We start from the raw sequence: 15,025 nt of genomic DNA on the forward strand, positions 1-15,025 counted from the left end.
ATAAACAACTGAATCCAGCCACTAAGGCTTGAATCTGTGAGTAATGACATTTGGATGCTCAGACCCTTCCCAAACACACCAGTTGGCATAACATAGGGGAAAGGAGCCATTTCCATTGAATCTTGTCCACATTCCCAACCCATAGAACTACCAGCAATACCATGACTATTGTTTTAAGCCACTAAAACTTTGGGGTGGTTGTTCTCAGAGCAACAGATAAATTTATACATTGTGTAAAAGTGTAATTTGACATCACAATTTTAATGGCTGATAATACTCTTTTCTACAGCTATACTCATAAAAATATTTTTTTGTTTCTGATGGATCTTTAAGCAGTTTCCGGTTTCATTCCTTTTTTAAACCAGAACCAAAGTAAGTGTAGCTTAAATGTGTTTTTGCATATTTATCTAATTATCTTCTTAAGATAAATTTTCAAAAATAAATAAGTTGGCGTATATAGGTTAAATGTTCTTCTAAAAGTGTGGTACTAATCTACACTATTATGAGTAATACATGAAAATACTAGTGCCAATAAAAATTCATAATAAAGTAATTTTTATAGATTACCATATGGAGGGAAGAGGGAAAAGGAACACAGCAAAAGAATATCAGCATTGTTTTTGAAGCACTCAATTGTTATTATTTCATCTACTCGAGAAATATAATTATGGAGTTACATATAATTTTGTATATTTCTTTCGAATTTCTGAAAAGTCTTGTCATTAGCTGTGTATTTTTTCTGACTGTCCGGAATTTCAAAGCTATATGAACAGTAGTATCTGTAATGCTTTACTTTCCCACCAGCTCTGTTTATTTATTCTTTTATCCTTTAACACATGTTTATTAATCACCTACTATAGTAGTAAGCAAAAAAGGCATAATTCATGCTTTCCTGGAATATATATTCGGTGGAAAAGACCGACAATAAGCTGATAAAAATGAATTTAAAAATTATAAATTGCAAAAAGAGCAAGAAAGGCAATAAACAGAGTGCTATGATTGATAAGGGCTTTAAAAGGGTAGGCAGGAGGGTCACTCTGGGGAAAATGACACTAAAACCAAAACCTCGAACATGAGCAGTGGCTATCTACACCAAATCTCGTGGGACATTTGGGTTTGTCTAAAACTCCCACAAAGATATTTTGGTCTGCGCCAAGAGGTTCTTGATATTTGGTCCCGTCCAAAATGTCCATAAACATATTTGCTTCTCATCAAATTCAAACGGTCCTTAATATTTGCCCCAAATGTCTGCAGTTAAGAAAACGTCCCTGGATTCAAATAGCCCATAACATTTATTTGTACTTTGGGTTTACAGGAATAATAAATTAAAAATGCTACCATGTTTTGCTGGTCCGATAATTACTTTGTGGCTGTTCTGCCAATAATAACCTTTCTTGCCTTAGTAGTGTAGCTGATAATGGCACATGGAGTTAAGTAGATGGCTCTGGGTTTGAATCTTGCAGAGGATCAAGATTTCTATTAACTCTGAACCAAATGTTTCTATGGATGTTTTGGACAGAGTCTGTGCATTCCAAACAAAGAGAACAGCAAGTGCAGTTGCCTTGACTCAGTTAAAAGAGAGTAGCAAAGTGTAACAACTGTGACTATGTAAAAGATTACAAAGGAGTGAAATGATGCTAAGCTTAGAAGGCCCTGGGAAACAAACTGATTTTCTCGCAAGTATAATAGGAAGTCATTGAGTTTTTTTAGCGGGTGTTTAGCATTACCAGATTCATGATTTTTAAAATTCTCTATAACTGCTGGATGGAGAGACTATTTAGGAGGCTATAATTCTAACCAATCAAAATATGGTGAGGTCTTAAAGCAAGATATTAACAATGGAGATAGAAAGAATCAAATGGAGCACATGGAAATTTTTTTTTCAAAAGTGGGTTTAAGGAGTAATGCAGAAGGAAGTTAGATTGCTGAAAATAAAGCAAAAGTGTTGCAGAAAAGTTGCAAGAATCAGACCTGCGAGAAACCAAGCTGCGCTTGGAGAGTAGCAGAACTCAGGTTTATTATGCCAGCGGTCCCAGAGGAGCTAGCGTTCAGAAGATCTGAGCCTAGAGGGAGCTCAGTTGCAACATTCCTTATATAGAACTTATTTGGCTTGGGCTGATTGTTTAATTTGTCCTTAGATGGTTACAAAGCTTGGGAGTTGCTATGGGCTGGAGGCAGTTACAAAGAGTTAGGAGGCGCAAGAATTGCTAGGGGGTACAGGCAGTTACATTTGTTGCTTAGACAGAACAAGCAAAAGGGAAGATGAGTCTTTAATTTCCAGTAGGCCTATGTGGCAAGCATATCTATAGAAGCAGAACAAAGAGCTGATTAGCCTTTTGAGTAAAAAGTCCTCTTAAAAAGCAGCATGTAGACTGTCAGAGAACTATTTCTATGTGAATGGAGAGCAAGCAAAGTATTGGATGAGATGAATAGTTGTGGTAGGATTTTGTAAAAAGACACAACAAATAATGTTCTAGACATTTGGGAATGATTTAGTGTAAAAGGGATAGATTGCCAATGCAGTCAGGAAGGAGAGAGAATAATTAAATTAAAAAGAATAATTCTTGCATAGTCTAGAAGGGTTGTGGTCTGAAGCACTAATGGAGGGATTATTCCTAGGTAAAATCTTGTCTCCAATGTAGCAAAGGTCAAAAAAGAAGAGAAACAAAACATACAACTGTCATTTCAGCTTTTTTGATGTTGTGTATGGCTGGGTCAAAACTTGAGTCCAGGCTCTTTCTAATGAGGTTTTAATCGCCTTTCTGCCAATTATTTCTGCCAATAATAAGCTTTCAAATATCACCTTATTAATTTCTTTAATTCCTTATTAGTTTTCTTCAAATATCAGAAATCAAGAAAATCAGTACTTGTTCTCCTTTTTCTATGCCATCAGTCAAGCCAATATATCATTATGGCATTCTATTTATCCAATAATAATACCAAGTGTATTATTATTACTATTACAGATTCAAAATCTTGATCAAACATTCACAGTGCATAATTTTATTTTCTTATCCCATTTTAGCCTATATCTTTTCATTCATTAAATAACATGATCTCTTTTTAAGTTAAAGAATGTAGATGTACTATGTTATCAAAGGTCTAGCTTATTATAGGAATTAAATGAAAGAAAGCTTTTGTTGTTATTTTTTCTTTTGTTGACTCTCCTATCTTTCCATATTTTAATTATGGGAAGATGAAGGTTACTTACCACTGTAAAGTGGAATTTTTAAATATATTTTCTTGTTTATTATTTTCAGTAGGTAGTGAGGATCTTTTGGAGTCTTTTCCTCCTAAGCCCTAAAATCTAGTTTTCTACACTCAGTATAAATAACTTTCATTTTATAAATTCTTTTATGTTCTCAAAATCCAAATACCTGTACACTGCACAAATTATCCAAAATCAAAACAACAGAAACTGTTGGTCTTCCAGTATAAATTTAGTATTAACAGATGGTTACTAATCTTAGTGAGGATGTAGTAACATACATCAACGTCAAATCAGTATGTTGTACATCCAAAACTAATATCATATTGTATGTCATCTGTATTTTAACTAAAGAAAAAGATGAATTTAAAAGAAGTTGCTCAACCCTCATAATGTGTTCAACAAAGGAATGTAAAAAACAAATAACATCTCAGGGCAGCTCAATAAAAACCTGTTTAATTAACAATATAGAATACTGAAGAAAGTAAAATGGAATAAGTGTTTTTTAAGACAGTTACTTAAAATACAGTCAGGAGGCTATTAAAGAAGTGGGGCCTAAGCACATCTGGTACCTCAGTTGTCAGAGGTGTTATGATGTTGCTAACCCGCTGCTAAACTCTGCTCAAGGCTGAGCCATAAACATCCTGGAACAACACATCAACTTTATCTCCTCCTTGTAGTTTTGGCCTCCCTCATTTGCATATCAGAACTAACCAATTCCTGCTAACCTAGCCAGCAAGTATTCATTTGCATGAAAGAATTATACTTTGTGGTTTTTGCTTATAAACCCTGATTTTCTTTGTTCTCTCTGGAGCACAATTTAAGTTTCTACCTGTATGTGAGTCTCTAGGGTTGCAACTACTTTTGCTCAAATAAATGCTTTTTGTTCTTTATTACAGCCTGAACCACTTCTTTGGTTAACACAGTGTTAACTCAAATAGTTTTACATTAATCCCTACTATAATATAAATAGAGAAGGACTCCAATTATTTTCCCAATAGAGTTGCTTCATTGACTCAACTAATTTCTCTGTTTTGGAATCTAATCTTCTTCAAAGAGAGTTCGGAGGAAAAATCCAGAGTGACCAATGAATTTAAAGCCAAAAAAAATACCCTATTTTCTAGCTCACAGCCTTAGGGAAAAAAAATCACAAAATAACCAATAAGCAGAAAGAAGAAAATAAAACATTAAAATATATAAAATACAAAATAAATAAATGAATGAATTATATCGCACTAAGTTACCACTATTACAATGGTGTTTATAATTTCAAATTACATATAATAATTATATATAGTAATATGCATATTTATATTTTGTATTGATTTAATATAATTTCAAATCTGCTTGTTTATGACTTAAGTGAAGTTGTTTTAATCCACTTGTTTACGAAAAAGTCAAAAAAACTTTCAGAACTAAAGTTGTTTAGCTATAAGAATGAAGTAAGTTACTTCAGCATGTTATTCTCACCTATTGTCTTGATAAGCATCTCAGCAGTTAGTTAGACTATACAGACTGAGAGTTTGTGAGGACTATTTGATAGTTTTGGTTGGGGCCAGTCGACTCTGGTAAATTTTTTATTCATATTTCTTTATTTCTTTATTATTTTACTTACATTCAGGCCTTCGGGCCTTTGGTTCCTTATGGTCACTGTGGCCAGCACCAAGGGATCCTGCCTACTCCATGTCCCAGGTCCAAGGGTTACCTTTCTTTCAGTGCCCACTTAACTCTATTGGTTCAGAGGCACTTTGTGTATCAGCTGAGAGGGAATAGATGTATGTCTTATGCAAGGTTCTTATGCAAGAGGAGAGGACTATCCAGAAATTGGATTTGGGGCTGGGGAGGCACATTTCTAGCTGCAGCAATGTGATTTTGTTGAGAGATTCTCCAGGAAACAGCAGGAGTCTTGGTATGTAGAAGGTCTGTTGTGGCAGCTGCTTTGTCCAGTACTGGCCCCAGTAAAACCCATTGATCCAGACTTGGCCCTTGGTCCATTCAGGTAGAAAGAGAAATGTGTCCCCGCCTGAGTCTAAAATTGGAAATGTTATGGAGTAGAAGGTGGGGCCAGAGGGAGTTTGAAGATGTGAACCTTTCAGCAATTGAAGGAGAAACCACCACAAACTTATCAAGTTTCAGAGGGCACATCAGCCATTGGGTAAGGATTGTTTGCCCCAGAATTGGTGGCTCTCGAAGTCACTGTGGTTAGACCCAAAACGGAGCCTCCTCTTTATTTATTATTTTTATTTAAGTGTAGGTGGTATACAACATTATATTAGTTTCAGGTGTACCATATAGTGACTCAACATGTATATGCCTTACAATGTAATCGCCCAAATTCAGTAATCAGTCACCACGCAAACTTATCACAATATTATTGCCTATATTCTCCTTCACCAAAAATCTCCTGAGATGCTTGGGGCATTAGCTCATGCTGGTAAAGGGTACTCTCTTATTGGCAGTGGCCAAAAGCCAGGCATCCTGGCAATACTGGACTTATACTTTTGTGCAGCAGCTGGAAATCAGCTCTTCATTGATGGCTGTCTCTCCTGAGTGGCTTTTGATATAAAAAGCTACACTTTATATTAAATTTGGACTTTATCTCTTCATCTTCCCTTGCCTGGAACAGTAGTATGATTAATCTGTCATTGGTTTAGAGTATTTTTTTTTTTATTGGTTTACTAAGAGACAGTATCCTGTATGTTATTGGCTTGTGAAATTAGTACAATTACCACAGCAAATCTGTGCTAAATAAATTGCTGGCAAAGACAAAAATTAGTTTCTAGAGTATATCTCTTGGTGCTTTCTCAAAACAAAACAATATAATTTTAAGTAACATATTTGTGTGATATATATTTGTACATAAATATATAAATCCATACTGTTGATAGATATGTAAGGTCAAACTTAACACTGGTTTTATCAGTGGCTAGAAACATTCTTAAAACTTTTGGATCAGATATTTTCATGTTACCATACAGTATTTGATTCCTTTGTCTTCAACTCTCTTTGATCTAAACTTAGACAGAATTATTAAATTGTCCATAAAAAGAGGATTAAAGTGTTTACACGTTTTAATATGAATTGCAAAAATGCACTGGTAGGTTGAAATAAATTAAGTGGCAAATGTTTAAAACTCACCACGGTCCCTAAAGCATGGATTGTTGTATTTAATGAATTTTAGCCTCATTCCCTAACTTCTTCACTATAGTTTGACCAAAAGAGCCCTGTTTAAATAACTGAAAGATTTTCCTGTTCGATTTAAAATTTGTATCTTACATACTCTGAACTTGCTATTTAATACATCCAATGATACCAAGTCACTTTCTAAGTATTTTTTTAGTACATTTTCTTTCTTTATCCTTCTTAAGGTCACCAGAGACATCCTCAAGGTAATCAGGGCACCAGCAATTGTTTAGATAAGAGTAAAAAAGGGAGATAATCTTTCTGTTTTAAGTCTAGTTTATCTTAACTTCCTTAAAGCCCATAAACAATCTTTTAAAATATTACAAATATTGGCCAGATTTTTATAGCGTGTGTTCATTCTAAGCATTGAATGAGTATGCAGATTATATTTAACATCTTTTCTAATAATGGCTTTATTAAAATTAAGTAGAAGTAAAACTAAATCTTAGACAGTTTTATGCTGTGGTTAATCTGTCTCCATTATTAAGATAAGGTAAAGTGAATCCGAATTAAAAGGACAAAATAGTCAATTAAAAATCTTAATTTTGTTATAATTTTCATTTCTAGAGATGGAAGAAACTAAAACCCGTTTCATGTATTCTATGGCTTTTGTTTAACATTATGCTTCATAATTTCACTAAATAACCTTTATTCTGAACAATTAAAAATGTTCTTACCTCGCTTTGTTCCATCAGTTTCTTGGCTGCCGTTATTAGGGTTCGACATTCTTTCATCTAGGGCAGCTATGGAGATGCTTTGTGCCATATTTTCCAAAACCTTTCTTCAGAGTTTTCACTTTAATGCAAAAATGTGTTTTCACAACTCAGCTCCGAACGACTTTTGAAAAGTGAAACAAATTTCAGTGTTTTTCAAAATGAAAGTAATCATGTGATTATGATCTCAGATGATACCATTATCTTTCTGCAAATGGAAAAAAACAAGACCAGAAAGGAAGAAAATTTAGTAAAACAAAATGAAAATTGAAAGAGTTAACAGTAAGGAACTCATGTATTTTTATCTCTCAGCAGAGGTTCCTCATTTGGGCCACAGAGTGAAAAATATTCAAGTAGAAATAGTTTCAGTTTTCCCCAGAGTGGCAGATAGCTAGTGTCTTTACAGGACCACAAGAGATAAAAACACTAATTAATTAAAAGGCATACTTTAGGACATTTTGACTTAATTATCATGAGTTAAGAAAGGGCATATTAAAGGTGATAAAAGTGCATGTACAACACACACAGGAAAAAAAAGAAGGAAGAAAAAAATAATTAAAATTAAAATATACCTAGAATGTTATCATCGACATTCAAGATGATAATGTTATACTAGTATTAAGTTATCAGTACACGATTTGGTTTTCAAATCTATCTTAATGATAATTTTAAAATTATTTCATATTCCCATCAATATTATATACACATATATTATACATAAAAGGGAAAACAGTTTATGTTTCACATGCTACTTAACACCACATTTGTTTTGACAGGGACACTCTGAGGGGAAAAGAAATGATAACAGAGAGGGAGGTAAAATACAAAAGAATGAAAAGAAAGAAAATACAAAGAGAATAAGTGCAGGTTTAAACTCTTCTGGGTGGCTCCAAATATACAGCTCTGGTCACTTCCATCATTACCCAAAACAAAATTAAGCAAGATAAAGTACAGAAGGAAAGGGAAAGAAAGAAGACTAAAAATTTGGGGGGAAAACCTGACCATATTCTACCTGTGTCATTGAGGAAATATTTGATTCATAGAATTACTAAGAATGCCTATATAAGAGAATATAGAGATTACACTATCATGATTGAGTGAAATTTAATTTGTTCCTAATGGAAAATAGTCAAAATATAAAATTTGACTCAAAATATAAAATATTTCTATCACCTCAAAATGTTCCTTGATGTACTTTTGCAGTTCCTCTTTCTACTTCTGGACCCAGGCAGCCATTTACCTGTTGTCAATGGAGATGAGTTTTGTTGGTTTTAGAATTTTACATAAAGTATGTACTCTTGTGGGTGTGGTGTCTTTTGCTCAGCATGTTTTTGAGTGACATCCATATTGTCACACAGACCAACAGTCCATTCCTTTGTGTTGCTGGGTAGGATTTCATTGTGCGGATATATAATAATTTGTATATCCATTACCCCATTGAGTTGTTTTAATTTGGGGCTATAATAAATAAAACCAGCATAAATATTTCTGTTAAAGTCTTTTTTTGCACATTTATTTTCTAATGTTTTGAGGAAATACCTAACAGTAGAACTGTTAGGTAGTACAGAAAATATATGTTTGTGTCCACTCCTCTTTTTTGGTGATAAAAACACTTAACATGCAGCCTGAGAGGTGATGTCTATAACCTTGATTGTGGTGCTGGTATCACAAGTGTTCGTATATGTCTAAATTCATCAGATTACACACATTAAATATGTGCAGTTTTTAAAATATAATTTACATTTAAATAAAGCTGTGTTTAAAAAGGAATATATATATTTAATTTTATAAACATATAACATTTTTCAAAGAAGTTGTACCATTTCCACCATTAACATAAAATAGTTCCAGTTGTTCCACATCAACATTTGATATGGTAAACCTTTGAAATTTTAACCACTCTAGTAGGTATATGATGGTATCTAAATGTAGTTTTAATATGTACATTTCTAATGATCTGCTGAACATTTATTTTCTCATGTGCTTGTGGCAATTAACATATGTATTTTGTAAACTTTATTTAAATAGTTTGCCAATTTTTATAGGATTATTTGTCCCATTAAGATATTCTATGTGTATATATGTGTGTGTGTGTGTGTGTGTGTATAAAACAAGTTGTAACATAATGTATAAATAATATGGAAATAATCCCTTCATCAGATATATGTATTACACATACTTTCCACCATTTGTAGAGTATCTTTTCATAAAATTTAATAAAAGTATTTCTTTACTGTCTTGTCCAGGTATATGTCACTTCTCCTCATCTCTGCCATAAAACATCCCAGAGGGAACTAGATTATCTTGACATATCTCAGAACATGATATAGATTAGACTCTATTGTACAAAATAGATTCATTACACTGATGAAATCATGCTAGTTGTAACTGGTGAAGAATGAGCAGTAAACATCCTATAACTATAGAATGACATATATTTACCAGCAAGAATCTTATCTCATTTGACTAATTTGACTTAATAGATCCTAAAATTAAATTGTACACCAACATTCTATCATAAACTCAAAAGGAATATATTGGAGATTAGGCCTGAGCAGTTTCAAAAAGGCACAAATAAGCAAATGAGCAAATGGCTGAAACTCTCATGGTTCACTTCTGTATTAATTTTCTCTCTTGACTTCAACCATGTATATGGCCTTGGGGCAGGAACAGAAAAGGTGTTGGAAAGGGTCCCACATGTTCATGTAGTGTCGATGTAAAAGGAAAAGTTTTATCATTGAACATGAAAAGTATGCCAACTAGAAACAGATGCCACGTTATAGCCTCATTCAGAGGGTGGTCATGAAAGACAGAGATGAAGTTAAATCTTCATGTTAAACAGAAATTTAGGTGATATGTCTGGCTATCCTTCCGGTAGGAAAGATGAACACTCAGAGATATAAATTCACTTATTATCAAAGATTAATGGGTTAGGCGACTGGGCAAGAACTCAAAAAAAAAAAAACAAAATTAGAAAATTAGTGACAAAGAGATTTGAGGGAGAGGTGCAAGAATTATTCAGAATGACACAGATTGTGAAGAAGTTCATCCCCAGACAAATACCCACAATTGATAGCTATAGTTGAGGAAGAGATTTTCAATGTTCAGGCAAACAAAATGGTATGTGTTGTGGGCATCAGGAAGCCTCTTTCCCCAGACACTCTGAGGTTTGATCAAAGGACCAATGCAGAGCAGTCATGTAGCTGAAATGAATCCTATGCACGGGATCAACAACATTGTCTTTTACCACCTGAGGACTACCTGGAACTAATTAGTGCTCAATCTACCAAATGCAATGGCCAAATCTGTGTCCCAGATAAGATATCAATTCTGGGAAGGACAGCTGTTAACCTGGTGGCAGATTAATTACACTGAGACTCTATCATATTGAAGAGGGCAATACCAGGTTTTAATAAGGTAGACTCTTAATCCAATAATGAATTTGACTTCTTGCCCACAGATTTTCTGCATTACCATCATCCATAGACTCAAGGATTCATAGTATGCTATGTCCAATTTATCATTGTCTCTGCACTGATCACCTCTTGAGAGCCACTTCAGGCCATCATAACCTCACCTCTCTCAGGGGTTTTGAACAATTATTGAGGCTGTTATGACATCTGATTTAACATAGGTCTGATATTACCTTTCCTTATGCCCTTATTGTATGCTCCTCACTGCTGGCCTGAGACTTACCAGTTGTCACTGAAAAGTAACATTTTTCTCTGTGTGTATGCATGAACAACACCAAAGTGTGGTAAAGATAGTACCTTGTAGAGCAAACTTTTTACCAGTGAGAGGGTAGAGCTGTGGTTAGATTTTCTCCCATGGGAAATAATTCTGATCCCACTAATTTGATCTATTATTTTCCTGTTTTGCCTCATCTAAGCATTTTTAAATTAAATTTATTGAAGTTAACATTGGTTAATAGAATTATATGTTTCAAGTATACAATTCAATAATAGATCATTTGTATATTGCATTATGTGTTCACCACCCAAAGTTAAGTCTCCTTTTGCCACCATATATTTGACCCCTTTACCCTTTTCTGTCTCCTCCCTTTCCCCCTTTCCCTCTGGTAATCACTAAACTGTTTTCTGTGTCTGTGAGTTTTTGTTTATTTGTATTGTTTGTTTGTTGTTTTCAGTTTTATATCCCACATATGAGTAAAATCATATGGTTCTCAACTTCTGTCTGACTTATTTCAATAGCATGATGATCTCGAGATCCCTCCATCTTGTCACAAATGGCAATATTTCATCTTTTCTTATGACTGCATAATATTCCATTATGTGTATGTATCATATATTCTTTATCCAATCATATACCTAAGGACACTTCAATTGTCTCCATGTCATGGCCACTATGAATAATGCTGCAATGAACATAGTGCATATATCTTTATGGGTAAGTGTTTTCAAATTTTGGGGGTAGATACCCAGGAGAGAGATTGCTGGGTCACATGATAATTTTAGTCTTAATTTTTTGAAAATAAAAAGCATTTTTATGTAGACCCTACTAGCCCAATATGTCCCCAAATAGCAAAATGATTATTTAAATTTTTTTAATTTAAAATTTTTATTCTGATTTAGACAGACACTGATTTAGTTTATTTGGTATTTTGTTTATTTGTTTTATTTCATTTTTTTCTGACTATAATATAAAATATATGAGGGTAGGAAGTATGTCTTGTTTACTTTTATGTTTCTAATACTCTGTACACAAGTGACTGGTACATTGTAAGTGTATAATAAATATTTGTTGAAGAAAATGGAACAAAATAGCCACCTTTACCTTGTAGCATACAGAATTTTAGCCAGACATTAACATACCTATTTTCATTTACCAACACATCCGTTGTGGTTTTGGACAGTGATACATGAATAAATTTTAGCTATTTTTGGACTTCCTTTTAGTATTGGGTACATTGTGCTAGGAGAACTATCCAGGGTGACAGTATTCTCCATTTCCTTTATACTATTTTCTGTGTAATATCATATGGAAACATTTGAAGAGATGGAAGATGAGGATGGCTACATGATGCTGAATTGCAAAAATAATTTCAAATACAGGCAGAAAACTAAAGGTAAGAATATTGTTTCTCTCCACTCAGACTCCAGTTTAAAATTGCATTATTCTCTTAAGGAAGACAATTATATTTGAATATTTTTAAATCATTGAAATTAACTATATTCTGGGATTTAAAAAAAATGGTTATAAGTTGTCTAAAATAGTTTATTTAGACTCATGTATCAACAATTTAAAAAAACCAGTATTTTTGAAGTCATGGGGCAAGAGAAATGCTAATAGGATGATGTATAATCTCCTCAATGTTGTAGCATAAGAATAAAAATGTAACTTTTAAGTAAAAGATCAAAGTTAGCATTTTTACAGAAATTATTCTTTCTACAAAACATAAGACTTTTGAAATCAGTTTTTTTAGGAGGTATAATATCTATATTAAGATGCCTATTATTACACTCAGAAGATGAAGATCAAATGCTGATGATGAGAGTAGCAGTGGTCCTATAGTGTTTTATAGCTTAAAAAGTACTTTTATATATACATATTGCATTTTTAAAAAATCTTTTAAAAAGAACCATAGGATTGTCAGAATAATCTACTGGGAATGAGAGAAGGGCAATATAAAACATTAATCTTTGCCACTTAGGGCTACTGTATCAAGTCTAGGTTGTTCTTTTTGTTTTGTTTTGTTTTGTTTTCAGATCTGTTATAGTTTCTATAGACAAGTTTAATAAACACAATAATGATGTCTAAATTCAGTTGGTCTAAAATAAATTTTAAAAATAATTCTGTTTCAATAGTAAAGATCTAAGCTGAGGTGACTGGGCCAGAAATTTAGAATTGCTGGTAAAAAACAAAGCTCTGTCATACATATTCTTGTTGAACATCCTCATGTACTATCTTGATTTTTATCTAGCGAATTCAAGATTATTTTTTTAAAAGACATGCTACTTTCATTGTCATCTGAAGGCTCAAGGTCTTTTTCATGGTGTCCATAACAGGAAACAAACTATTTCTTTTTCACTAGCAACTTATTTCGATGTAATAAAATCTAAGACCATTGAAGTTAAATCGACTGAATTGGACTCAACTCTTCAGACTAAGTACGTGGCCTTGGGCAAAATCTTTTTGTTTTCTTAAATATAAAAACTTTTATTTGTAATAAAGTGAATCTATCTTGTGTTGTTTTCTGTAGATGTTAAACTAAATTATAACGTTTTTCTTTAATTTATAAAACAACTTGTAACAGACAAGTGAGTTATAATATATAAAATTTGAGTGTAGGTACATAAAATACAGGATAATATCCATTTAAATTATGGGTGAAAGAAGGATAGGGCTTGGAACATAAATTGGGCCTATAATTAAGCAACAGTTACATTACTGTAAGCATGTTTTTATCTGCTATAAATTTGTTTTTAAGCTTCTTTGTAATTAATGAGTAAGGATAAGCCGACTAATTATTTGATTCTTATTGTAAGACAGTTACACCTATTGCTTAAGATGAATATAATTAATTTCATTACTAAATCTAGAAAGAAAATTTTGCCATCACAAAGCAGCTATAAATAATACAATTAGTGTTCTTGCAGTAGTAATAATAACAGGTTTCATAAAGAAATTTCTTAATATTGCCCTACAGATGCCAATGACAGCCAGTCAAGCAATTCTGGAATGGACCAATGCAATGCACTGCAGGTACTCAACTCTCCGGTCACTTGGCTTGACTAGTATTATTGTGGTTGAGATAAAAAAATATTAATTTTTAATATACAGCTATAACATTATTTGACAATGAGTCTAAAATTTCCCTTCCTGGCAAGTATGGAACTAGCTAACTGCAGATCCATATACCTAGGATTAGTATACCCTTGTAATTTGCAGAAATGTATTTTGAGGACTTTTAGCTAAATAGAAGTCTTTCTACCTTTGCTTGAGTGAAGAAATAGCCAAAGGCGAGAAAAAAATAGAAACTCACTTCAAATTTGTTTTGTAATAAAGACAATTGGGTAGTAAATTTCAAGTTTCACTACATACAGCACATTCTATAACTCTATACTACAGACATAAAGAGATGCACTAACTCCATAAAAAATAATTGATATAAAACATTCACATATTACCCAGATTTGAGAATTAGCACTCTTTTATTATGACAGGATAAAATTTATTTGTAAAATGTACAATTACAGCTGAGAAATTAAGTGCTTGTTTACTCATAAGCTAATAAAAACTGGGAAATAATTATCTGAGTATCAAAGTACTTGACTTTGGTCACTAGGAAGGCAAATTGGTTACCATGCCTCTAGACTAAGAAAATATTCCTATGAATTATACATGTAAAAAGATACCTGTCTTCTTTTTTTTATGGAAAGAGTATATATATCTAACTTATTCAAGGGTGAAAATAGATAAAATTAAAAGAGAATAACAACATATGTATCCCTGTGTAATGTCTCTGAAGTTTCCTCATTTATTCCTCTTTAAAGACACTATTCCTGCCAACTCTGGACTACTCTGGCAAAAATTCTAAGTGAACAGTATTAACCAGAGATCTATGCTGCTTAGGCTGACACTGATTCCTGTAGAAAAAGTCAAAGCCAGGGAAATACAATATATTATGTAAAGGTGAGATAGCATGTCCCAGTACAGTGACTGGTAAAAAATAGAGCTTCAATAAATGTTCCTTTCCTTATTTTATTTCTAAGAGTGAATCATTAAAATAAATAACACACATGAGATATATATATGTATATATACATACTTGGCATTGAACAATCCAAAAATAAAATTAAGAAAAACAATTCTATTTACAATAGCATTATATATATGTAATTTTTTCCATATGTGATATATATGGGATATATAGATATATATTATACACTATATTATTTTT

At 32.8% G+C, this 15,025-nt stretch overlaps 1 protein-coding gene across 1 annotated transcript in view; it reads left to right on the forward strand.

Annotated features, from left to right (window-relative positions):
• Nucleotides 1-12,120: 12,120 nt before the first annotated feature.
• KLRF2 (killer cell lectin like receptor F2) overlaps nucleotides 12,121-15,025 on the forward strand; it is a 9,804-nt gene continuing 6,899 nt past the window's right edge. The window contains exon 1 of the mRNA XM_006906845.1: nucleotides 12,121-12,190. Within this exon, the coding sequence (XP_006906907.1) occupies nucleotides 12,121-12,190 (70 nt within the window). The remainder of the gene's footprint in view (nucleotides 12,191-15,025) is intronic.

The sequence above is a fragment of the Pteropus alecto genome, unplaced genomic scaffold (genome assembly GCF_000325575.1).
Source record: "Pteropus alecto unplaced genomic scaffold, ASM32557v1 scaffold172, whole genome shotgun sequence".
Lineage (NCBI taxonomy): Eukaryota > Metazoa > Chordata > Mammalia > Chiroptera > Pteropodidae > Pteropus > Pteropus alecto.